Source organism: Scyliorhinus canicula, chromosome 1, assembly GCF_902713615.1.
Source record: "Scyliorhinus canicula chromosome 1, sScyCan1.1, whole genome shotgun sequence".
In the NCBI taxonomy this organism is placed as follows: domain Eukaryota; kingdom Metazoa; phylum Chordata; class Chondrichthyes; order Carcharhiniformes; family Scyliorhinidae; genus Scyliorhinus; species Scyliorhinus canicula.
This window is the reverse complement of record NC_052146.1, coordinates 235292926-235316871: the sequence shown is the minus strand read 5'-3', so window position 1 is coordinate 235316871 and position 23946 is coordinate 235292926. Positions and strand designations below refer to the sequence as shown.

The 23946-nt window shown below is 44.0% G+C and overlaps 1 protein-coding gene across 2 annotated transcripts in view; it reads left to right on the top strand.

Annotated features, from left to right (window-relative positions):
• Positions 1-313: 313 nt before the first annotated feature.
• ccdc85a (coiled-coil domain containing 85A) overlaps positions 314-23946 on the top strand; it is a 942586-nt gene continuing 918953 nt past the window's right edge. For both annotated transcript variants that reach the window (XM_038809420.1, XM_038809411.1), the window contains exon 1: positions 314-1542. In XM_038809420.1, the coding sequence (XP_038665348.1) occupies positions 519-1542 (1024 nt within the window). In that variant the 5' untranslated portion in view covers positions 314-518. The remainder of the gene's footprint in view (positions 1543-23946) is intronic.

Sequence of the window (23946 nt, the reverse complement as noted above, 5' to 3'; positions counted from 1 at the left end):
TTGATGCAGCAACGGGGTGGTTAAGTGGATGGACGGTGGGTGGAGGGAGGTGGTGGGGGGGGGGGGGGGGGTGCAGGGCAGGATTTCGGGGCTGTTTTAAGGTGTGTGGATTGAAATGGGGTGGTATCTTTCGCGGAGCAATTTGGGGATAACGATGACAATGTAGCGGGGCCGGCGGAAGGGAGAAAGGAGAGTGGTGTCTGATTGGAAAGACTACAAGGACCAGGCTGCCTTGTGGGCGGGCAGTGGCGAGCATGCGTCGGGAGCTGGGCAAGGCTCCCTTCAGGCGGAGCGCGGGTATTGGCGGCGGGGCTGCGGCTGCGGAGAGAGGCTGCTGTCAGCGGACAGCACATCAAATGGGCAAAGGAGTGCTGGTGCTGCTCAGTTAATAAAGAAAAACCCCCGAACGATGCTCCGCAGTAGCGCGGTTTTACTGAAAGAAGAAGTCTCGTTCCGATTTCATTTTTTTTTGTTAAATTATTATTTTTTTAAATAAAAAACTTGGGAGATTAAAAAAAATGACTAAAAACGCGGAAGGCTCGAGGGAGGAGCTGTCTAAAATCGCGGACGAAGAGCTGCTGAAGTGGAGCAAGGAGGAGCTGGTGAGGAGACTCCGGAGATCCGATGCCGAGAAGATGACGGTGATGATCGACCACAGCAACCTGATCAAAGAGGTGAACCGGAGGCTGCAGGTCCACCTGACCGAGATCCGAGGGCTCAAGGAGGTCAACCAGAAGCTGCAGGAGGACAACCAGGAGCTGCGGGACCTCTGCTGCTTCCTGGACGACGACCGGCAGAAAGGCAAGAAGGTGTCCCGCGAGTGGCAGCGGCTGGGCAGGTACACGGCGGGGGTGATGCGCAAAGAAGTTGCCCTGTACTTGCAGAAAATGAAGGAGCTGGAGGTGAGGCAGGACGAGGTGGTGAAGGAGAATTTGGAGCTGAAGGAGATGTGCCTGATGCTGGACGAGGACAAGAGCGCCGCCGGCAGCCGCAACTCCATCGACAGCCAGTCCAGCCTGCTGCACCTGAGCGCCACAAGTGGTTTGAGGGACCTGGGGGACGGCAGCAGCAGCTCGAGCACGGGCAGCACGGACAGCCCCGACCACCACAAACACTTGGCAGGGGGTGCCGGCGGCGGCGGCGGCAGCCCCGAGCACCTCCACAACAAACACCGAGCTGCGAGCGGGGGCAGCCCCGAGCACCTCCAAAAGCACCGGGGCGGCAGCGGCGGCAGCCCCGAGCACCAGAAGCACACCCTGGGCACCGGCAGCCCCGAGCTTCTGCCAAAGCACATGGCCGGCTCCAGCCCCGAGCACTCCAAGCACTTGATGATTGCAGGCACTCCGACCCCGGAGCATCTGCAGCAGCACAGAGGTGGCAGCCCCGAGCGCCTTAAGCAACATTACGGTGGCAGTCCCGAGCATCTCAAACACCTGGGCGGCGGCGGCAGCAGGGAAGGAACTCTGCGGAGACCATCGGCAGCGGCAGCAGCAGCGGACGAGCTTTCGCCTCATCACAGAAGTGTGTACAATGGGATGAATGGTGGGTTGGTTGACCTACTGAAACCACAGGTGTTTTTGCAGAGACTACAAGCACATAGCCACAATATCTGAATTTCCTTTTGGGTTTAATGCATAGATTTCAGTGCATTAATACAATGCGTTGTTTGACCACATGCAGCAATAACGCTTGTGTTCAATAATGTCATGAAACTTACTGATGCATGTTTGTTCGCTTATGCATCATACCTATCTTTCATGGTATTGTCATACCTACAAATTGTTAATTTTAAAAAGTCAGTAGACCAATTTGGAGGTGTTTTACTGTGACACTACAATTTCTGCATGAAATCAATGCATTTATATTACAATATAACACTTATTTTAGAGCAAAAATATGTTTTCAGATAGGAGCTAAACACAGAAGAGAGTAGCGCTTCCTGTGAAGTTTAATGAGATTCCCATTTAAAATTCAGTTACATGGGTTATTGCACTGTTAATAAATGACAACAATTTATTCTTCACCTTAAATAATTTCCATAGCATAACAAATTGATGCCACTCATGTGTGCCACAGTGCAGCAGTCTGACAGCACATACATTGTGTAAATGTATTTATGTACTCATTTGTCTGATAAAATGCATTTAAAATCTTTTCCATATCAGCATTTAAGGCAAATAGTGTCCAACCTGTCTGCAGTAGAAATATCTAAGTATGACCCTAATGGTGGGTTTTTAGGCCTTTGGTGCTGTGTATATAATTAAAGTCCATTAGGATTAAAGACTTTATATTGCTTTTGTAATAATGAAAGCTACTTATTAGATTACTTGCAATTAGTTGAATTGCAGTTGATTTAGGAAAAATAGACTTTATTCATCGAAATGGTTTGTGCCTTGCTGCATAAAAATATATGAAACAAATTGCAAATATATGAGCTTCATTTTTGAGTCATATTCAATAATACATCTAGTTTCATAAAGTTCTTTTTAGTTGTCAATGCATTTTATAGATCAGGCAAATGAAATTTACTGGATTTACTTGCATAGTATTAAGACCCTAAAACAAGCTCTGTATTTCATGCTGAATAATGTAACATTTTAATAAGGTAATACCCTGATTTCATTAATATGTTTTTCATTTTGTCAAATAATCTAACATAAGGTACCTTAATTATCTGTAATTTTCCAGAACATTTGTTTCTGTTAAAGTCATTGTTTGTGTGACTATGATCTTGAGGGGAGGAATTAAAGGAGCTACAAAGTTAATATACAATTGGAAGTTCATGATTGCAAAGCAGAGAGGTTTGAGGTTAAGAATTTTGAGCCTGCTCAGCTTGACTAACTGGAGTCATCAAGCCAATTTTGGCTTCAGCGAAATTCATGTTGGTTTCAGGAGCCAAGTCATAGATTGTTGATGTAGTTCCAAGTTATTAAAGTTTGACACCTAAAGCAGGATCTTGAGTATTCTTGGATTTCAGTTTGCCACTGCTTAACATTGGATTGGATAGCACACTGAGTATCAATATTGTCCTCTCATTTCCAAGATCTGGATCAATGTAGTCCAAATTCTTATCAGCTGTAAGACTTTCAAATGAAATGGGACTGAGCTCAAGCCAGTTTCAGTTCATTCCAAATAGGTGTGACTCTACAACATAAAATTGTCGATATTTTTCATATTATAAAGCAAAGCTACAACTATGTGCTTGTCTAAGGTTAGAACAAAGGAATGTTGGTGGGAGCATTATTGTAAAATCTTTACTCTATATGTAATCCACACTGTCAGTGATTTGTAATCCACACTGTCAGTGATTTGTCTTGAATCAAATTCTGTGCAATAGCAAAAACATTTTAAATTCCTTATTCGGGACAGAACAATTAAATTGTTTGCTCCAATTAAGGAAGTGGACTTTCCAGAATAAATCAAACTTAAATAAAACAGTGTATACAATAATCAGTGAATACACCAGGCAGTTACTTGGCAATCTAATTTGGTATCTGCTTGCCTATACATGGTCCTTTATGTTCAAATCAAGGATGTGTACAGGGAATGTCACTCGACTCCTGGCGGCATGGGAATGTTGGTTGTACTGTCCACTGTTGTCAAGGCTTTGGGATGGTGGGACTAACTAATAGTTCTTTTACGGCAAGATGTAAGTGGGACAGAATCCAAATAGCGGACTAATAGTTGGAAACTTAAAATCAAACTGGTCTAGGGCCTAGTATAATGACTGGATGTCACTGGGACTGAGTTCAGGCTGGAACAAATTCACAATGTAGAGTCACAGAATCATGTTCACAGAAAAAGTCCATTCAGCCTATCGTATCTATGCCAGCTCTATGAAAGAACTATCCAACAACTCCCACTCCCCTGCTCCTCCTCTGATGCCCTTTGGGTTTTTTGGGGTTTTTTGTTTCCTTTTCCCTCCCCCAATTCATGTTCACACTTCTCTTTGGACAGTGGTTATTGAATTTGATTTTTGTATCCTGTTAGGAGTACATTCAAATTCATTATAACTTCAATTAAAAAAAAACTCCTTTCCCTGTCCGTGTTCCGGAAACAAAAACTTGCATTCATAGTTGGAGAAGGACTCAGAATTACTTTCTAAAATATTGTGAATCCAGCAGTTTTAACGTGGTGAATTACAGGTCAATGCTATAACTTCATGGGGAGAGCTCTGCTAAATCTAAACACTCCTCTGCTACCAGGCCCTGAAACCTGCTGTGAGAATAAAACTTGTTATTAAGTTGGGGACAAGAACCTTCTTTGTTCAGCAGAAAAGACATGATGTACAATTTAGTTTCAAATTCTAATTGTTTTGCTTGTGTTTCTGAGCTTTAAAAATACACTTACTATGAGCGTCACAAATATTGGTGAAAAATGCACCTGGAAACAAATGCCAGAAATGATTCCTACTTCAGGAATGAAACTGAGAGTTTACTATCTCTTGTTTACTGTGACACGTGATTAAACAGTGATTTTGTGGGCATACCAGTGGCAAGTTTTATCAATGTCATTCGTAAAGCTGGATCCCCTTCTTCCCACTTTGGCAAACTTTGAGGGCAACAGATATTTTTTAAAGAAACTGCATATTCCTGTTGCTTCAATGCTTAGATTTTGTGACTTTTGATATGTGTTCTTCTCATAAGTTACAGACAAACTTTGTTAATGCAAACCAAAGACAATGTTTTCATCGTATAGACCTTGTGTAATCTTAGCGGTGATAATCTTTGCGAGTGTACGGAGAGTAAAAGGGAGTAAATACTCCACATACTTGTTCATTTTTATTTCACTGTATTATTGAGGGAGATAATGGTTGAGTAAAAGAAGCACTTATCGTATTTTTGTGAAAATAATTTATATATTTTCTGTGGCCTACAAGCTAGGTAGAAGTGCAGGTACAGTAAAGATTTTAAGTGTAATGGGAGCTGCTATCCTGGGATGGTATTGATAGATGGGTTCCATTTCAGAACTTTTTAGTGTGTCTTCTTGAGTTTGTATTGATGAGCTTTGTCTGTATAAATGGTCAATGGTTGTCTAAACACTGTATCATATTGTTCAGTACGACAGAATCTCCAAAAATATTTCTGTCCATTGTTAAATGTCAGTAAACGTCCTTATCTGATAATCAGCATGGTGGTGTGTTGACTGCAGTTATTCTGGTTAAGTCCAATTCTTTACATTCTCCTGACTTTTTAGTACTGTATCTAATTCTTTGCATTTTTGTTATTTTCAAGTCTTATCATTTATTACTATGCTTATTTTAATGCCCATACCAAAGGCTTTTAACGGAGGTCAAATATTTTAGGAGTGTTTTTGTTTACTCCAATATCTGGCCTTAAAAAAAGCTTTGGTTATAGAAAGGCTATTTTTTCCATGGCATTACCCATCATGTGGCCAATCTGCATGTGTAACCTGGGCAATGGCAATCAGCAGACTATTCTAAAGTGTGACATACATACTAAGGGTGTGATCTATCTGAATGGGGAGTCTGTAGCGCGAGATTATCCAGGTGTTTCCCTGCACTTGGAGTGCCGAAGAACACCTCGCTATCTAACGCACATCCGGGTAGATCGGGGGCCTCAGCGGGCAACTCTCCTTTGAGGCTGCACGTAGCCCCATTTTCTGCACTGAGGAGCTCCACTCGTCAGAACTCCTCAGTGCAGCGAGAGATTGGGATGACAATTTTAAATGACATCCCCATCTCGAGTCCCCGATGTGACCCCCGAACCCCCCCAAACCCCAACTCACTATAAAAAGGTCCTTAGGCCCCATCCTGCACCCCCCACACCTGTGCAGAACACACCTGGCCCGATCGCTGCCGTTCAAAAAATGTAAACTTGGCAGTGCCAGCCTAGCACACTGGCAATGCCCCTGCCAGGCTGACTTGCCAAGATGCCCAGGTGGCACCAACAGTGCCAGGGTACCACCATGACCAGAGGGGATGCACCTGGAGGTCTCCAGTCCTATGGGAGGCCTCACGAGTGCCATTCTGTCTGGTCCCTGTTTGTGGAGACCAGCACTGATTGGCGCTCGTCCAAAGTCTCAAGGAGAGGGAGGTAGATCCCACATCTTGGTTAGATCTTGGGAATGCACTAAGTGAGGTAACATATTCAGACTTAGGGTGGGATCTACCCATCGTATTGCGCCCGAAAAGCAGTACGGGGTGATGCAAATCGACCGGTAGATGCCACTTTTGGGATCTACCCAGCTTGCCACCTCGTAACATCTAACGCAGCCTCGTGAGATGTTGTGATGTGAATCTTGGCCATGTGTGCAGGATCACATTTGATCTTACCCACAATGGGTGGGATTCACATCACGAGATTGCATTAGTTCTTGTGAGATATGGTGAGTTGGATAGATTCTGGAAGTGGGATCTATTGGTCATGTAGCGGCACGCCGTGCTGCTTTTCAGGCGTAACGTGATGGGTTGATCCTGCCCCGCCCTAAGTCTGTATATGTTATCTTGAAGGCCATTCTAGAAAGGGTGACTCAGGGGTGCGAAAAATGGGTGAATTATTGTTTTACCCTTCCTTACCCTGAAGCACTGATTGGCATTATTGTCACCTGATAGAAACAAGGTAACTCAACAGAGACTAGGGCATAAGCCTGAAATCATCCTGGTCTTGTGGGAGTATTATCACATTATACAGTGCATTAATCACTGCACCATCAGACGAGGTGGCCAGACCATTCCTTTTTTCCTTACTATGATTTTTAAGCTAAACTCTTTTATAGCAGTTATTATTTACATTATTTATAAGTGAGGTTCCTTGGGCTGGATTCTCCGCACCCCGACACCGAAATCGTGTTCGGCGACGGGGCAGAGAATCCGTTTTCTCGCACGAAATTGGGATCGGTGCCGGTTCCGCTATTCTCCACTCCCCGAGTATCCATCTCCTCAGGCCATCACCTGAGGCATGCCCCACTATTCTCCGTCCCCGACCGGCTGAATTCCCGACGGCGTGGTTGTAATCTGGTCCTGCTGTTCGGGTACCTCGCATGGCGGCTGCGGATTCAGTCTGGGACCGCCAGTCGGGAGAGGACCGATTGGAGGCAGGAGGGTGCTTCATTCCGGACTGGGGGCTATGTGTGCGGGCGGTCCAAATCGGGCGAGTAGCCGATGCCGGGTACTATTTCGCTGGTCGAGGTCCATGGGCTGAGTCTGCCATGGAGCACGGCGTGGCCGCTGGAGGCTGCCGCCATGCGCATGCGCAGCCTTTGACCCGGAAGTGCGGGGGTCCGTATCGGTAGCTCGAGCTGCACGCTCTACGACAGCTGCCTGATAGCCCCCTGCAAGCGGTGAATCTGTGGCCTTTTGACGCCAGTTTTCCTGGCATAAAAGAGCACAGTTTTCATGATGGCGTGGGGACATAGTCCCAAAAGACGGAGGATCCAGCCCCTTATCTATGCCACTTGCCCAGTTACCCAGTGTGTTTTATTTTTAAAAACTCTTGAACTGGATTTTCTATTGAAATGAGTATTCGTTCCACTTTGGTTTGCTTTTCTCCTTTCCTCCGCTCCTTTTTGGGAGACATTGCCTTCTGACTGGAGCATGACTATAGATTCCCTCCAATACCTTAACAAGTTGATTATCTGTCATGCCTGAGCATATACTGTGATAGTCAGTTTTCTCTTATATCACAGTGCATCATCAGTGAACTCAAACCTGACCTTGCCTGGCATCCATACAAATACACTTCTAGCAGATATAACTGATGGCAATAATCAAAAATCCAAGGTGATTGCCCTTAAATTACATGGGTACTGTAGTCAATTATTTTACCCTCTAACGCCCTGATTAAGACCTGATAATCTGATTGCATATGGGACCTTCCTAGAGTATATGGTTTAGATACTCAGTGGTTTAACTGAGATATTGGAGGAATTTCATGTTATTTGCTTCAGTCCGAAGTGTCTTCCTGAAAGAAGATGGCAACAATCAAAATTACATATAGATCTGTCAAATAGAAACATATACAGTGTAATGGGGAATTAAGGTTGAAAACTGTAAAAGATAGAAAGTAGTGATTAAGCCACTAATCTTGGGCTTTGGAAACATGGCCATTTATGAGGGAGGAAAGACAAAAGTTTCGCAATTTTAAAAGTGTGAGGAAAACTGAATTAGAGTAGGGGACAAAGATGGTCTTGATTAAGAACATAAGAAAAAGAAGTAGGAGAAGGCCATTCAGCTTTCGGATTTCTTCCACCATTAAATTTAATCATGGCTGACCTTCCACTTCAACACCAGTCTCCTGCTCTGTCATCGTGTCCGTTGATGTGTCGAAATCTATCAAACTCAGCTGTGAACATAATCAACAACTGAGCTTCCACAGGAACATTCCAATAATTCGTCACCCTCTGAATGAAGAAAGTCTTCCTCATCTCAGTCCCTTATTCTGAGACTGTATGTCCCCTGGTTCTAGACCACCCCCCCCCCCCCCCCCCCCAACCAGCCAAGATCACCTCTCATTCTTCTAAAATACAGGGATTATTTACTTTTCCTCAATTTGTCGAGAGTGGGAAGAAAGAGCATGCAGAGGGCTGTATTTACTGCTTCAAATAAACAATGAAGGATGGCTAACATTATCTCTAGTAGTCTGGATAAAGAGAGAAGGAAGGTTACAATGAAGAACAAGAGGCTGGGGGTTAGAAGTGAGGGAAAGATCAACTATCACGTGACAGACTTGTTTCCTGTCCAGTCATGTGAGGAAAAGGCTTCACAAATATTCACAGCTTCAGATTTTTAGAAAGTTATTAATAATTTAGACTCCCAAGTGTTTCTTGGAGCTTTAACAATAGGGAAAACAACGTGTCAGGAGAATGGGACCAAAAATGCTGGTAGATGCACAAAGACATGGAGCTAGTAAAGTTTGAGGTGGTATTTGTATGTTAATCATGTGAGAGAGAAAATCTGTGTCCTGAACTGAAAGAAACAACATTTTTGCTCTTCCATCAAAGGGATGCAGGCAAAACAGTAATTCAACCATTAGATTTCAGTCATGGCCTTTGTCTTTTTTTAAATGAAAATGAAAAAAAAAAATTTTTTTAAACTAGAATAGTGACTGATAACATATCAAACTCTTTAATAAACTTTTCCCACCTTGGTTCTGAGCATGTCAGGAAGTAATTTAAGAAAAATATTTTAAAAAACAGAACTTTAAAAATAAAGGCCATATTGAGAAAATGCAAATTGATACGTGCCAATCGGAGTATAATTGAAATTAACAATGGCCTTCCCTTTAATTCTCCAGGTTAGACCGAAAGAACATTTGAAAGATAAATCCTCAACTTTTTTCTCCCCAAATCATGTTTTATTGCTATGAGCTCTGTTGAACTTTACTAGGTAGGCTCTGTTCAGCGCAGTGACATTCAAAAGGATAAAGAAAACAAATTGCAAGGCTATGGGGCAGCAGGGTAGCATGGTGGTTAGCATAAATGCTTCACAGCTCCAGGGTCCCAGGTTCGATTCCCGGCTGGGTCACTGTCTGTGTGGAGTCTGCACGTCCTCCCCCTGTGTGCGTGGGTTTCCTCCGGGTGCTCCGGTTTCCTCCCACAGTCCAAAGATGTGCGGGTTAGGTGGATTGGCCATGCTAAATTGCCCGTAGTGTCCTAATAAAAGTAAGGTTAAGGGGGGGGTTGTTGGGTTACGGGTATAGGGTGGATACGTAGGTTTGAGTAGGGTGATCATGGCTCGGCACAACATTGAGGGCCGAAGGGCCTGTTCTGTGCTGTACTGTTCTATGTTCTATGTTCTATGTGGGGTGTGGGATTAGTTGAATTGCTTTTGCAGAGCTGGCACAGACACAGGTGACAAATGTGCAATAACCATCCTGTGGTTCTGTTGTAGATGTGAGTGGCATTAGGCTATGACCTAAGTAGTACAAGGAGTTAAAAGTGGTGTGTGTTCAGACCATTCAACATGAAAGGAACTAAGAGGAAATGGGATGGAATGGGAAAAAGTTAGGGTCACCTTTTTTGTTCTTGTAGATGGACCTTTTGAATTGCCTGGTTGAAGCACACATTTGGGTGAGAGGAGCGTTCTCAACTGATTTCCTGTATCTGTTGCACTCAAGAAGAGTAATGTCTTTCCTGTTAGTAATGTTAGATTTGATTTTTTTCCTTGAGTTTCTAGTTACCCACGTACCTCAAATAGATGGCTGCCTAGTCCAGAAAAATTAGTCTGGGATGTAGTTGTTAACTTTCTCACCTTTCTGTACCATGAACATATGCATTTAAAAAAAACATGCTGCATTGAATAAAATCAATACTAATGCAGTGAGGCAATTATAGTGTTGATGAGTCAATACTCAAGGTTGAAGTTCTTGTACTTCAATTCTTCAAAACATGTCGCACTGAAGACCAGTGAAGTCTTTTGTACTATCACCTGCATGCTAATCTGTAAATTCACGCCTCTAGTTCGATGACTAATGCCAATATTCAGAAAAGTTAGCAAGATTGGGATTCCAGTCAGATGTATGGTGTCAGTATTCATCAAAGTTTCAGTTGCAGGTTCCCATTTCTTTTCCTTGCTGATAGTTGTGTTGACAAAGGGTTGAACCTCCCCCCCCCCCCCCCACCCCAAGCTGCTGCCATCTTCCCCTGGTACTGAAATCCCTGCTTCAAAGAAGGTTGAATTCCACAATGTCATTTGTCACAAGTAGGTTAACCCAGTAACATTCTGAAAAACAGAATCAAGAAAAAAAAATTGCACTTAACATCAAGGTTTAAAAAACTTGTGGTACAAACATACACTTTGGAAGCAGAAATACCACTTGTATTTCTTGGATGAGGATCACTTCATGAACTGCTCATAATTAGTTGAGTGAGAATTTTCAAAATGCATTTGGTGTATTTTTAAAGGAACTGACAAGTCAATTTACTAAACCTAATGAAGAAGCTCGAGGGGTCCAATTTGGAAGGCAATTTAGCTTTTCTAAACAAAATTGGATCGACTGTGGGAGAATCCTGAAGTAGAAGATTCTTGCCTGAGGAAGTGACATTAGATTATAAACTTTTTTGTGAAGGGAATAAAGTGGCAGGTATGAATATCTAATGCAAACTCAGAAAATACTGGACAATCTCAGCAGGTCTGACAGCACCTGTGGAGAGAGAAGGGAGCTAATGTTTCGATTCGAATCTGGTTGACTCTTTGTGAAAGCTTTGACAAACAGTCATCCAGACTCAAAACGTTAGCTCCCTTTTCTTTCCACGGATGCTGTCAGACCTGCTGAGATTGTTCAGCATTTAATGTTTTTGCTTCAGATTCCAGCATCTGCTATAATTAATTTTTTTAATCTATGTGTACCTAATGGTTCAGTGGTTAAAGGTGCATAGAATAGAATGCACATAAGTATGACTTTAGAGGTAGCAATTGAGAAAGGGTCAGGATCATTCAGAATGTCAACAGAATAGTTGAGGAAATGGGCAAAACACTGAAAATTGACTGGACATGTAGTGGGTCTAGAAATCTCAGTCAGATTAAAAAGAAACGTAAGCAGAAAAAAATGTAGATTAGGCAAGGTCTGTTTGCTCCTTGCCTTAACTCTTCTTGCTTCTAACAAATGCAGCAGGTTTAATAATTAGAAATATGGTCATTGTTAATGTTTCAGATGTTGAATGAAACTGCCTCAATCTGCTCCAGCCTTTGCAGTTACAGGTGCTACTCACTCTAAATATTCACTGATTTATTGGGGCACACTACGGTGTATGTGTCATAATTGGTTTATGCTTTCTGCATTAATAAGTAGTTTGAGGAAATGCTCATTCATACTCTATGCCCTCACAATGCTGCACAGCGGGATATTGCTCCCCAAAACAGTGGTTTGCAAGATTATACTGTCATGATTATCTCTTTAAATGGAACAAAGACTTCTTATGCAGTTGCTACAGTTGTAAAATAAATCAACCAAACAAGTGGGTTTTATGTAGGAGGTAACAGAGAAATTGACTTGGTTATGTGTTATAATCAAAAGATGGAATTCCACTAGGGAAAATTTGGGCAGCCTTCAAAAAATTTGGTTTGTCAGCATAAAGGTTGCTGGTGGTCTTAATGACTTCCCAGACTGTAGGGAGGTTGATCAGAATTGGAATCATTTAATTGACTGCACTGGTGACATTTTCACATCAGCTTGATATTCTTGCCAATCAATCACTGCAGTCTCAGCTAAAACCTCTCCAGTCCAGTCATACTGTGCCCTTGTTACTAATCCAAGTGGTTTAATACCTCCAAACTGGTGTTTAAATGTATTATCTGAGCCAAACTGATGTACAATTCATGCTGGTCTGTCAAGTGGTTAAAAGCTTTTGCACCTGTGAATAAGTCACAGTCTGTTGTTGTGAGTCACAAGAACCTGTGGAAACATTTGATTCTTAAGTCCCAAGCTCACTTAATAACTCCATAAAAAGTTTGTAAGAAAAGTGCGTAAAGCCATAAAAATAGTGCAGCAGTGTGCATATAATTTATTCATTCCCAAGTTCAATAATATTCAACTAACACTTGAAATTGGTAATATTGAACTATTGACCTGATTTCAATAAAACCTGATGTAGTGAAAATTAGAATGCAATTAGTTATGTACAATAGAAGACCTCTGTAGCCCACAGACAATTTGTGAATTATAGCTTATAAATTGGAATTATTCATTGATTTATTCTAAGTTTTGAACTTAAAAAAATGATGTTGCTATTTTGTTAGTGCCCCCAGTTATGTGTTAGCTGGTAGGAGTGAAAATTAATTTCTTGAATAACACTGTCTTCAGCTTGTCATGGTTCTTGTTCTCACACTAAACGGTAGCATTGATGCAAAATGGTTTCGACAGTTCCATTACAGAATCATGTCAAATAGAGATTCCAGATTTACAAATAGCAATCATGGGTGCGATTTTCCAGGCTCTCCTGCTGGTGGGATAATCTAGTCTCTCCAAAGTGAATGGAGATTTAAATGGATCGTCCCAGGAAAATCCACCTTGACGGAACCACAAAGTCTCATGTCCCAAGTGGCAAACTTGCAGTGAAAATGCACCTTACACTGTAGTTTGCCATGAGGATTCTCATGATCATCCTATCTTCAATGAAAGATCTGCAGCAGCCGCAGATTCATGCCCAACGATTGGGAGAATCCTGTGGAAATTATGCCTGAATTTTCACGCAAACAGAGAGGCTCTCTGTCTTTGCGAGAATGGCTGTGGATGCCCAGACTCAGAAGTCCAACCCTGAAGACAACCCTACCATTTCCAGAGTGGGAGGATGGGAAAGGGGTGGATCGCACTTTACATACCTGCGATCATGAAGGCAACTAAGTGTGTTAAAGTGATGTGAGTTTGACCAATGGTATATTCAAAACACAACTTCGAACGCTTTAGATCTGATAGATGAGAGATTAATGTTAGCAGAGATATTTGGAAAGATATTGGTACCATTTTGGATATGGTCCTAGGAGATAACTTTGGGACAGGTGAGGTGCTGTTTGGGATTGTTAACAATAGAATGAATGTGCGTAAAAAGTGAAGAACCTAATTGAAACTGCCAAGACAGATGTCATAAGAACCACCAAGAGAAATGTCAAAATATCTCAATAGTAATGTTAAGAGAACTGTCAAGGTGTTTGTTGGTTTGAACCATCTGCTCTTTAAATATTTGAAAAAACTTGTGTTTTAAAAAAGTGCTTTCTATTTCACTCTGTTGACATAGGCCTGAGGATTTGCGCTGCATGACTGATTTCACAACCACTCAGTATCACAGTGAGGTGTCTGTCCGTTCACAGTATGATTGACATCCCCAGGTGGTTATAAACTCATTAAAGTAGGATTATGAGTACAAATGCTTGTTTTTATTAGGAACTAATGAAATTAAATGTAGTGAATGGCTTGTTTTAATCAATTAGTGTAGTTAAAAAATAAAGTATTCAGAAATAAACGCTTAAGAAATTTATTGAATCTCCGTACAGCTCCTGAGGTCTGCCCATAGTGAGTACTGGGTGAGTTAGAATGGTTGATGTAAGAGCAAAGGGCTGTAGATGGGGGCACATTTGGCTTGAGTTAATAGTGTGAGGAATGAGTGAGTGTGAGCGTTGAGTGACAGAGCACCAAGGCAAGCCTTTCACTCAGTCTGCCTCTGCACCAAGTAGTCTCCAAACGCTTTATGGGGTTGTCTGCCACATCTCCCAATCTGATCCTCCCTCCACCCCAGACCAAAAATGTGAACTTCCAGGACACTTGTTTCTGGGTTGGGTTCGCAGAGCTGGGAATTGTCCCAATTCCGTGCTCACTCCCAACCTGGGAGAAAACATTCAGGCCTATATCCATCAAAGGTTTGTGCAAGGATGTTATAGTGGGAAAAGGAAACCAATACAGTAATTGTTTAAGGGATACATTTAAAAACGATATGCATTCTGTTGCTGTTGGACAATGTTTCTATGCTTATTTTATGTTGCTTACTTGTGTGGTAAAGTATGTTTTTATTGGGCGTGTAGTTGGGGAGATTTTAATTGGTGTTTTAACATGAAATTTTGTCCCAGCTAAGAATGGTGTTTGACCTGTTTATTACAGTCAGATAAAGAAAGAGCTTTGTGTAGCCACACAAAGTATTGTATTGTTCCAAGCTCCTGCTGCAGATTCTGACTTTACCACATTTCAGATAATTGCTCATTCTTCAGTAACATCTGCATGATTTTTTTTTCTTGAGGCGTTGGTATCATTTTTATGCACTACCGTTGGACTACATTTAAGAGTGCTGTGCACAGTTCTGATCTTCATATTATAAAAATCATAGAATCATAAAATCTCTATAGGGCAGATGAAGGCCATTTGGCCCATCGAATCTGCACAGACACAATGGGCTGGAGTCTTCCATCCGCCGACCGTAAGATCGCCAGGGGCGGGACACAGACCATGTAAAAGTCCATTGACATCAGGTGGGAATTTCTGGTCATTGGGTGGTCGAGGCCGGAGAATCCCGCCCGATAATAGACACTATAATAGTTGCAAAGAAGATTCACAAGGATTAAACCAGAACTGAGAAATTGTACCTTTTGTACCTTTCAGAAAAGACTGAACCAGCCAGGCTCTTTTCTCTAGAAAGGAAAAGACTTGAGGGGTGACCTGTCAGAGATCTTTAAGATTATGAAAGTGTTCTACAGGGTGGATGTAGAGAAGATGTTTCCATTTGTGGAAGAGACCAGAACAACGTGCCACAAATATAATGCTCTCATAAATAAATCCAATAGGAGATTTAGGAGGAAATTCTTTACTTAAGGAGCGCTTAAAATGTGAAACTCACTCTTGCAAAGAGTACTTGAGGCAAATAATATAGACGCACTTAAGAAGGGAATTAAACAAAAGAGGTAGAACGGGAAGCAAGGTTACGCTGATAGGATGAGGTGAAGTAGGGTGGGAGGAGAATGTTGTAGAACAGCTGTGTCGATTAGCTGTTTTTCATGGTAATTCTATGTAACGCTTTACTTGCAATAATATTTTATAATTTATCATCTATTTGAAATGTTTCATCTTGTTGCTTCCTATCTAGCTTTTCAGGTTTGCTTGAGATTCCGAGTAAATAGTTGAATAGAGTTGTTCATGACTTTGGTAGCTGCATTGCTGTTCCATCAAGTCAGTAGGGAGGGTACCTATTCTCTGTCAGGAGTTTCCACTTTCTCCCATGAGTTGTCAAATCCAGGGTATCCCATTAGATGATTATCAGTTCTGTTTACAAATGTTGCAAACTGGTAAATTCAGTGTTCCTGAAATGATGAAATTTGAAATTCTTTTGCCAGAAAAGTTGACAACATTTAATGCACAGTCAACTTGTACAGTTTCATTTGTCTTTGATCTGATTCCAAATTATTCTTCTGTTTATGTTGTATTAAATTGTTTTGATAAAACAGTATATAGTGGAGTGTGTATATTTTGAAAATATGCGCTGTTTACCAAGATGTGAAGCTTTCCAATAGGGTGTGTTTGTTTCATGAATAAGAATTTTATCAAGGTCCCAGGTCAGATTTGTCATTCTCTGTTGAGACAGAAGACAAGTTATAATCAGCCTGGTTGTTTTGGACTTGGGAAGGGAAATATCAGCCAGTGCTCCCACTTGTGACACATATTCAATGATTTCAATGTGAGTTTATCTGTGGGGCAGCTTTGATAGTTTTTTAAAATTCATTCATGGGATATGGGCATAGCTGGCTGTGCCAGCATTTATTGCCAATCCTAAATTGCCCTTGAAGGGACAGTTCAGAGTCAACTACATTGCTGTGGGTCTGGAGTCACATGCAGGTCATACCAGGTAAGGAGACCAGATTTCCTTCCCTAAAGGACATTAGTGAACCAGATGGATTTTTAACGACCCATCCAATTTTCCTCGTCATAGTGCATGGGAAATCCTTCATTCCCAAGCACAGGGGAGAGGATGAGGAGTCAAGACCTTCACAGAAGTGCAGGCCTTCTAATTTAGAAAAAAAATGTTCATTGTACTAATATTATGCTTTCAGGTAATTATGCTTGCCAGGGTGAAGTGAGCCTGGATGATCTATCGGGTGGAATTTTCAACTTCTATTACAATGTGAACCAGGCAGAATTGGACTGGCTGCCTGTTTGTACATTTTTCTTCCCCTTATTCAATGATTCGGAAAATCCAATGAGGTGTATAACCAGTGGCAAATCCAGTATCACTCTATTTAAATTCCCAGCCCTAGCTGATAGTTCCAACAATGACATTTTTTAGGCAGCTGCATGGCTTTAAAGGAAGAATGATAATTAATTTTCTGCAAGCTACATGAAATTATGTTTTTTTTACAGTTGCTCGAAAACATATGATTTTATGAGACTTGCAGGACATGATATGGAAATGCTGCTGAATACCTCAAGGGTATAACTGATATTTCATGTTCTGGCGGTACTTTTATTTCTATATGAGTGATCTGATCGCAATATTTAATGCTTTGATGATGAAGAGTATTCCTGAGTGAAAGTAATTCAGTTTAAATAGATCATATTATTTACTCTGAGTTTTAATGGAACCAGCACCAGCCAGACTCCAGCTTTGCAACAGTCAGACATCGGTAGACACAAACAGGAAATGTGTTCAGCCAAAGAATCTCAGAAAATCAGGTAGTTCATTAAAAGCATCTTGTCTAAACTCTTGATAGCATTAATCATGAAGCGTAGAATTAATTATTAAGAGTGGATAGGGAGGAAAACCCAGCCTTTGATATTCCCTATTTTTGCTATGTTTTATTCCCATTTTTGAATGTGAACTTAATTTTATCTATTTGATATTGTTGCTGCTGAGAAGCTTTGTGGTATTGAAGTGAAGGGGAGCACAAATTATTCTAGTTTTTACTGCTTTGTAAAGAGCTTCTTCGCCATTATTTGCCAATTCTCCAAAGACTTTGTAACAATTCTTGACAAAGTTTTTGAAGGATACAATATAGATGAATAAATCCAGAAGATGAATTTGCACCTATTTACAGAACACTTTTGAGGATGATGTTATGGAGCATATAAGAGCAGGAAATACTGTGTGCAGAGTGACTCACTTAGGACAAGAAGTGAAATTTAGATTTTCAAATGGCGGACTGAGAGGCAGAGACTAACTCAGCGCCGAGTTTGCACCACGTCGGGCCTCAGATTGTCCCAGTGAGTTCCTAGTTGTAATGCATTTGCATGCCATGAATACACGTTAGTGTGAAACCTTTTTTAATTAAGTCCTAATTGAAGATAAAGTCCATAGCTCACTGGAATCTTGTGGCAGCAAGTTCACCGTTGTACGAAATGGTGTGCACCACTCGGCTTTTTGCAATTGTGTCTAGTTTAGTGGTTATCCTTGTTGAACTCTGTGGCAGAAGGGGTAGTGGAGATAATGTGGAAAGATAGATATGTGGGTGCAGGGAGATGTGGAGGAGGGAAGGAAGGAAGGGTATGTGGGTGCAGGGAGAGGTAGAAGTGGGAAGGAAGGGAGGGTATGTGGGTGCAGGGAGATGTGGAGGAGGGAAGGAAGGAAGGGTATGTGGGTGCAGGGAGAGGTAGAGGTGGGAAGGAAGAAAGGGTATGTGGGTGCAGGGAGATGTGGAGGAGGGAAGTAAGGAAGGGTATGTGGGCGCAGGGAGTGGTAGAGGAGGGAAGGAAGGAAGGGTATGTGGGTGCAGGGAGATGAGGAGGAGGGAAGGAAGGAAGGGTACGTGGGTGCAGGGAGAGGTAGAAGAGGGAAGGAAGGAAGGGTATGTGGGTGCAGGGAGAGGTAGAAGAAGGAAGGAAGGGTATGTGGGTGCAAGGAGAGGTAGAGGAGGAAGGAAGGAAGGGTATGTGGGTGCAGGGAGATGTGGAGGAGTGAAGGAAGGAAGGGTACGTGGGTGCAGGGAGAGGTAGAAGAGGGAAGGAAGGAAGGGTATGTGGGTGCAGGGAGAGATAGAGGAGGGAAGGAAGGAAGGGTATGTGGGCGCAGGGAGAGGTAGAGGAGGGAAGGAAGGAAGGGTATGTGGGCGCAGGGAGAGGTAGAGGAGGGAAGGAAGGAAGGGTATGGGGGTGCAGGGAGATGTGGAGAAGGGAAGGAAGGAAGGGTATGTGGGCGCAGGGAGAGGTAGAAGAGGGAAGGAAGGAAGGGTATGTGGGTGCAGGGAGATGTTGAGGTGGGAAGGGAGGGTATGTAGGTGCAGGGAGATGAGGAGGAGGGAAGGAAGGAAGGGTATGTGGGTGCAGGGAGATGAGGAGGAGGGAAGGAAGGAAGGGTATGTGGGTGCAGGGAGAGGTAGAGGAGGGAAGGAAGAAAGGGTATGTGGGTGCAGGGAGAGGTAGAGGAGGGATGGAAGGAAGGGTATGTGAGTGCAGGGAGAGGTAGAGGAGGGACGGAAGGAAGGGTATGTGGGTGCAGGGAGATGTGGAGGAGGGAAGGAAGGAAGGGTATGTGGGTGCAGGGAGAGGTAGAGGAGGGACGGACGGAAGGGTATGTGGGTGCAGGGAGATGTGGAGGAGGGAAGGAAGGAAGGGTATGTGAGTGCAGGGAGAGGTAGAGGAGGGACAGAAGGAAGGGTATGTGGGTGCAGGGAGATGTGGAGGAGGGAAGGAAGGAAGGGTATGTGGGTGCAGGGAGATGAGGAGGAGGGAAGAAAGGAAGGGTACGTGGGTGCAGGGAGAGGTAGAGGAGGGAAGGAAGGAAGGGTATGTGGGTGCAGGGAAAGGTAGAGGAGGGAAGGAAGGAAGGGTATGTTAGTGCAGGGAGAGGTAGAGGAGGGAAGGAAGGAAGGGTATGGGGGTGCAGGGATATGTGGAAGAGGGAAGGAAGGAAGGGTATGTGGGTGCAGGGAGCGGTAGAAGAAGGAAGGAAGGGTATGTGGGTGCAGGGAGAGGTAGAGGAGGGAAGGAAGGAAGGGGATGTGGGTGCAGGGAGATGTGGAGGTGGGAAGGGGAAGGGTATGTGGGTGCAGGGAGATGGGCAAGGGGAGTGGGGCTCCAGGCAAATATGAGCATTAACGTTGGGGATGATGCTGTCAATGTTTGGGTCCTGTGGGTTGAATTGTGGATGCTGGATGGCAGAGGGAACAGTCACGATAGAGTGTGGATTTGGTAGCGGGGGCAGGGATAGTATCAAGGTTAGGTATTCAAAGATCTCATCGAGTAAGGTAGAAGAGTGGAGGAAAGCATTGAGGAGGAACAGAAGTTTTCAGGGTCAGAGTGGGCATTTCGATGAGCACAGGAGTCAAGGAAAATTGTGACAGGGTCCAGGGTAACAAAGGAAGGTTCAAGAGGGAAGGTGAATGGCTTTGTTGATAGGCCAAGGGTGACAGGAGGAGGGTGGAAGCTGCAGGAGCTGGTGTCAAATGTAATATGAACCATGGCTAAGGTGTTGTTCAAAGCACCGCTTCTCTGAATGGAATTTCGATTGATGTGGGAAGAAGACAATCTTGGGTGTTTGAATTTCTGGGTACAAAATTGGCCAATTACAGGACTCCATGATCCTTAGTTTTATGGATAAGAACAATGGACGAGCATGTTCCCATATCTGTCTACCCTCTTATCAGAGTGCATTACTGCAATAACCATGGGCCCCATTCACCTGGTATTCCTGTAACCTTGGGAATAGGAGGAAAGGATACAAAGAAAGACAACAATGGCAACAATGCCAGCAGTAGACATGGCCAAGAGGGAGGCTGGTCCAGATGCAGACATCCAGGGAAAGCATCTGTGAAGATGGGCACTGGTGCATAAACGCATCCAGATGTCAGAGAGGTGATGCCAGAGGCACCAGGAATGTTCAGCAAGTGGTAACTGTGATTTGTTGGATTCTGTGTCAAGACCTACAGTCATGTGAATTTTGTGGCAACTACGTGCCCGTGGCCCTCAAGATTATAGTGGCGATCAATTTATATGCGAGCGTTGGCTTCCTGGATACAATGGGCAACATATGTGACATCTCAGAGGCTGCCGAAGGGCCTGTTCCTGTGCTGTACTGTTCTTTGTTCTTATTCCCCGTTCCATTGTGTAAACGGTCTGGAGGGGCTCTGCAATATGTACCCCAGAAGGTGTCACAAATAGCCATCTGCTGTGCATTGCAGAACCTAGCTCTGTAAGATTGAATCATTGCAACAGGAAGTTCGGGGAGAACATCAGCCCTCCGAAGTTGATGAAGATTTGTCGGAACATAAAAAGAACATAGAACATACAGTGCAGAAGGAGGCCATTTGGCCCATCGAGTCTACACCGACTCACTTAGGCCCTAAACTCTACCCTATCCCCATACCCCAGTAACCACTCCTAACCTTTTTGGTCACTAAGGGCAATTTATCATGGCCAATCTACCTAACCGGCACGTCTTTATTGTGGGAGGAAACCGGAGCACCCGGAGGAAACCCACAGGGAGAACGTGCAGACTCAGCACAGTCAGTGACCCAGCGGGGAATCGAACTTGGGACCCTGGCGCTGTGAACTTGCGCTACCGTGCTGCCCTAAAGGCAGGCCATAAGTGCAAATGAATCTTTAATGGATACCAGAGCTATGGAGAGATGTGCAAAGGAAGCGAGGGGCAAACTAATCCAAACAAGGTTCACCGCCCATCAGTAAGGCCTGCCGATGATTGGACTCAACAGGGACCTGGTTCCCATCAATCCTCCAATTGTCTAGGGACCTGGCTATCGTAGCCTCCCTCAGGTATTGGGATGCATCTGTTCTGTGTTCACCAGATTGTGTTCATTCTTTGCACCCTTAAGTCGAGTCTTTGGGCTCCAGCCGGGCCTGTGGCTTGTTCCTTGGATGGAGGTGATGGAGAACAAACAGAATCACATTAAGAATCATCACAGTCTGGATAAATCAAATTCCATCACCTTCCTTTGAGCCCATTTACCACCGCCAGGATGTTTGTCTCTTCCTCTTCATGTCTGGCCAGTGCAACTCAACTAACTGTGACAGGTGATGCTTCCTCTTCACCAATGATAACCATTGCCTCTTCCGTAGCGGGTGTCAGGAGCCTGAGGTCAGGATCTGCTCCTGCTTCTCTGCTCACCCTGGGTGTTGGGCATCTGCTTGTTCTAAATGCCAAAGGGCAGAGTTAGTGACATGTCGCCTGACACCCAAACCCTGTCACAAATATGAATGTCAAGTTTAGCTCAGTGGGCTAGACAGCTGGTTTGTGATGCAGAACAAGGCCAACAGCGTGGGTTCAATTCCCGCACCAGCCGAGAATTCTGAATTCTCCCTCTGTGTACCCGAACAGGCGCTGAAATGTGGTGTCTTGGTGCTTTTCATAGCAACTTCATTGCAGTGTTATTGTAAGTCTACTTGTGACAATAAAAAAATTATTATTTATTAAGTGCATACAAAAGCCAAAAATACACATTTGACCCCAATTGTCAAATGGTACTAAGAATGAACATGCTGTCATTCGTCTGGTATAGCTCCCCACTCACACACAAATGTTGTTGATGACCCCACAAGACGCCTGTTGAAAATGCAACACTAGCACTTGCCCTGGACAGGTTGTTGACCTGTCTCCTGAATTGGTGTTTGCTTTGATTTGTTGCCTCACGGTTGCTCAGCTGTTCGGCAACTTCCATTCTTGGTGTCAGATGTTCAGCTCTTTTTATACCTTTGGTGGAAAAGAGCACCTCCCCCCTTTCTCTGACATCCTGAAGGAGAACCTGCAGGGAAGCATCGCTGAATCTTAATCATACAATCCCTACGGTGCATAAGGGGGCCATTTGGCCCATCGAGTCTGCACCCACCCTCCGAAAGTACACCCTACCTAGGCGGATGCTCACCCCCTATTGCTGTATCCCCACCTAACTGTTTGAACACTATGGGACAATTTAGCATGGCTAATCCACCTAACCTGCACATCTTTGGACCGTGGGAGGAAACCGGAGCACCGGGAGGAATCCCCTGCAGAGTGGGGAGAAGTGCAAACACCACACGGACAGTGACCCAAGGCCAGAATTGAACCCGGGTCCCTGGTGCTGTCAAGCAGCAGTGCTAACGACTGTGTCACCATGCTGCTTGGCGAAGCCCTGTCGATGCTCCAACATTATTTGATGGGAGATCTCCATAACGGGCACCACTGCAGCTTCCTGGCAAAAAAGCACATTGGGGGCCTCACGGTAGCATGGTGGTTAGCATCAATGCTTCACAGCTCCAGGGTCCCAGGTTCGATTCCCGGCTGGGTCACTGTGTGGAGTCTGCACGTCCTCCCCGTGTGTGCGTGGGTTTCCTCCGGGTGCTCCGGTTTCCTCCCACAGTCCAAAGATGTGCGGGTTAGGTGGATTGGCCATGCTAAATTGCCCGTAGTGTAAGGTTAATGGGGGGATTGTTGGGTTACGGGTATACGGGTTACGTGGGTTTAAGTAGGGTGATCATTGCTCGGCACAACATCGAGGGCCGAAGGACCTGTTCTGTGCTGTACTGTTCTATGTTCTATGTTCTACCTCTATTTTAACAGGAGGCTCCTTAATAGCTTGCCCATAGCTGCAGTGTTCTCATCTCACAGTGGGTTTCACCAATGCAAAACATCCCCTGCTGTCGAACTGCAACTTGTTTCCTATGCCGCTGTCAGAAATTAAAACTTTAATTGTAATCACTTGTGAAATGGAAAAGGGCAAAAGAGAAGAAATGCTGCGCACTTAGTTATGCTGTTGGGAATTGGCGGCAGGTTTAGCTCAGTTGGCTGGACAGCTGGTTTGTGATGCAGAGCAAGGCCAGCAGTGTGGGTTCAATCCCCCTAAGGCTATTCATGAAGGCCCCGTGCTCTCAACCTTAGCCCTCGCCTGAGGTGTGGTGATCCTAAGCTTAAATCACCGTCAGTCTGCTCTCCCCCCTCAAAGGGGAAAGCAGCCTATGGTCATCTGGGACTATGACGATTTTACACTTTACATTATTGTGAATGGCACAGCACGAACAAAATTATGCTCAATATTTCTCTCTTTTTTCTGATGTAATCGGAAACGTATTGTGTGAAGGTTACGTTAATTGTATTGTTAAGGTTAAATAAACAGATGGAGGGTATTGATCGATTAGGTATTGTGAGCGCATATAAAAAGGGACTGCATCTGGTGCAGACGGGGGCAAGGAGGGAGGAGAACCTCTTCGTAAGCTTGTTCTTAAACCTGGCCGAGTTGTCCATTAATAGGTCCAGGCAGTGGGCGGTCGAAGGGGTCATCCAACCCGACTGTCTGCACCTGTACTGAGGATACGTTCGCAGCCTTGGGGAGAGAGCTCGCAGTGTCTACCAGCATGCAAAGAACAAGGAACAATACAGCACCTTCGTCCCTCCAAGCCTGTACCGGTCATGATACCAACCTTTGCCAAAACCCTCAGTGCTTCCTTGTGCTGTATCCCTCTATTCCCATCCTATCCATGAGTTTGTCAAGATGTGTTTGAACACCATTAATGTATCTGCTTTCACAACCTCCCCTGGCAATGCGTTCCTGGAACTCGCCACCCTCTGTGTAAAAAAACTGCCGCGCACATC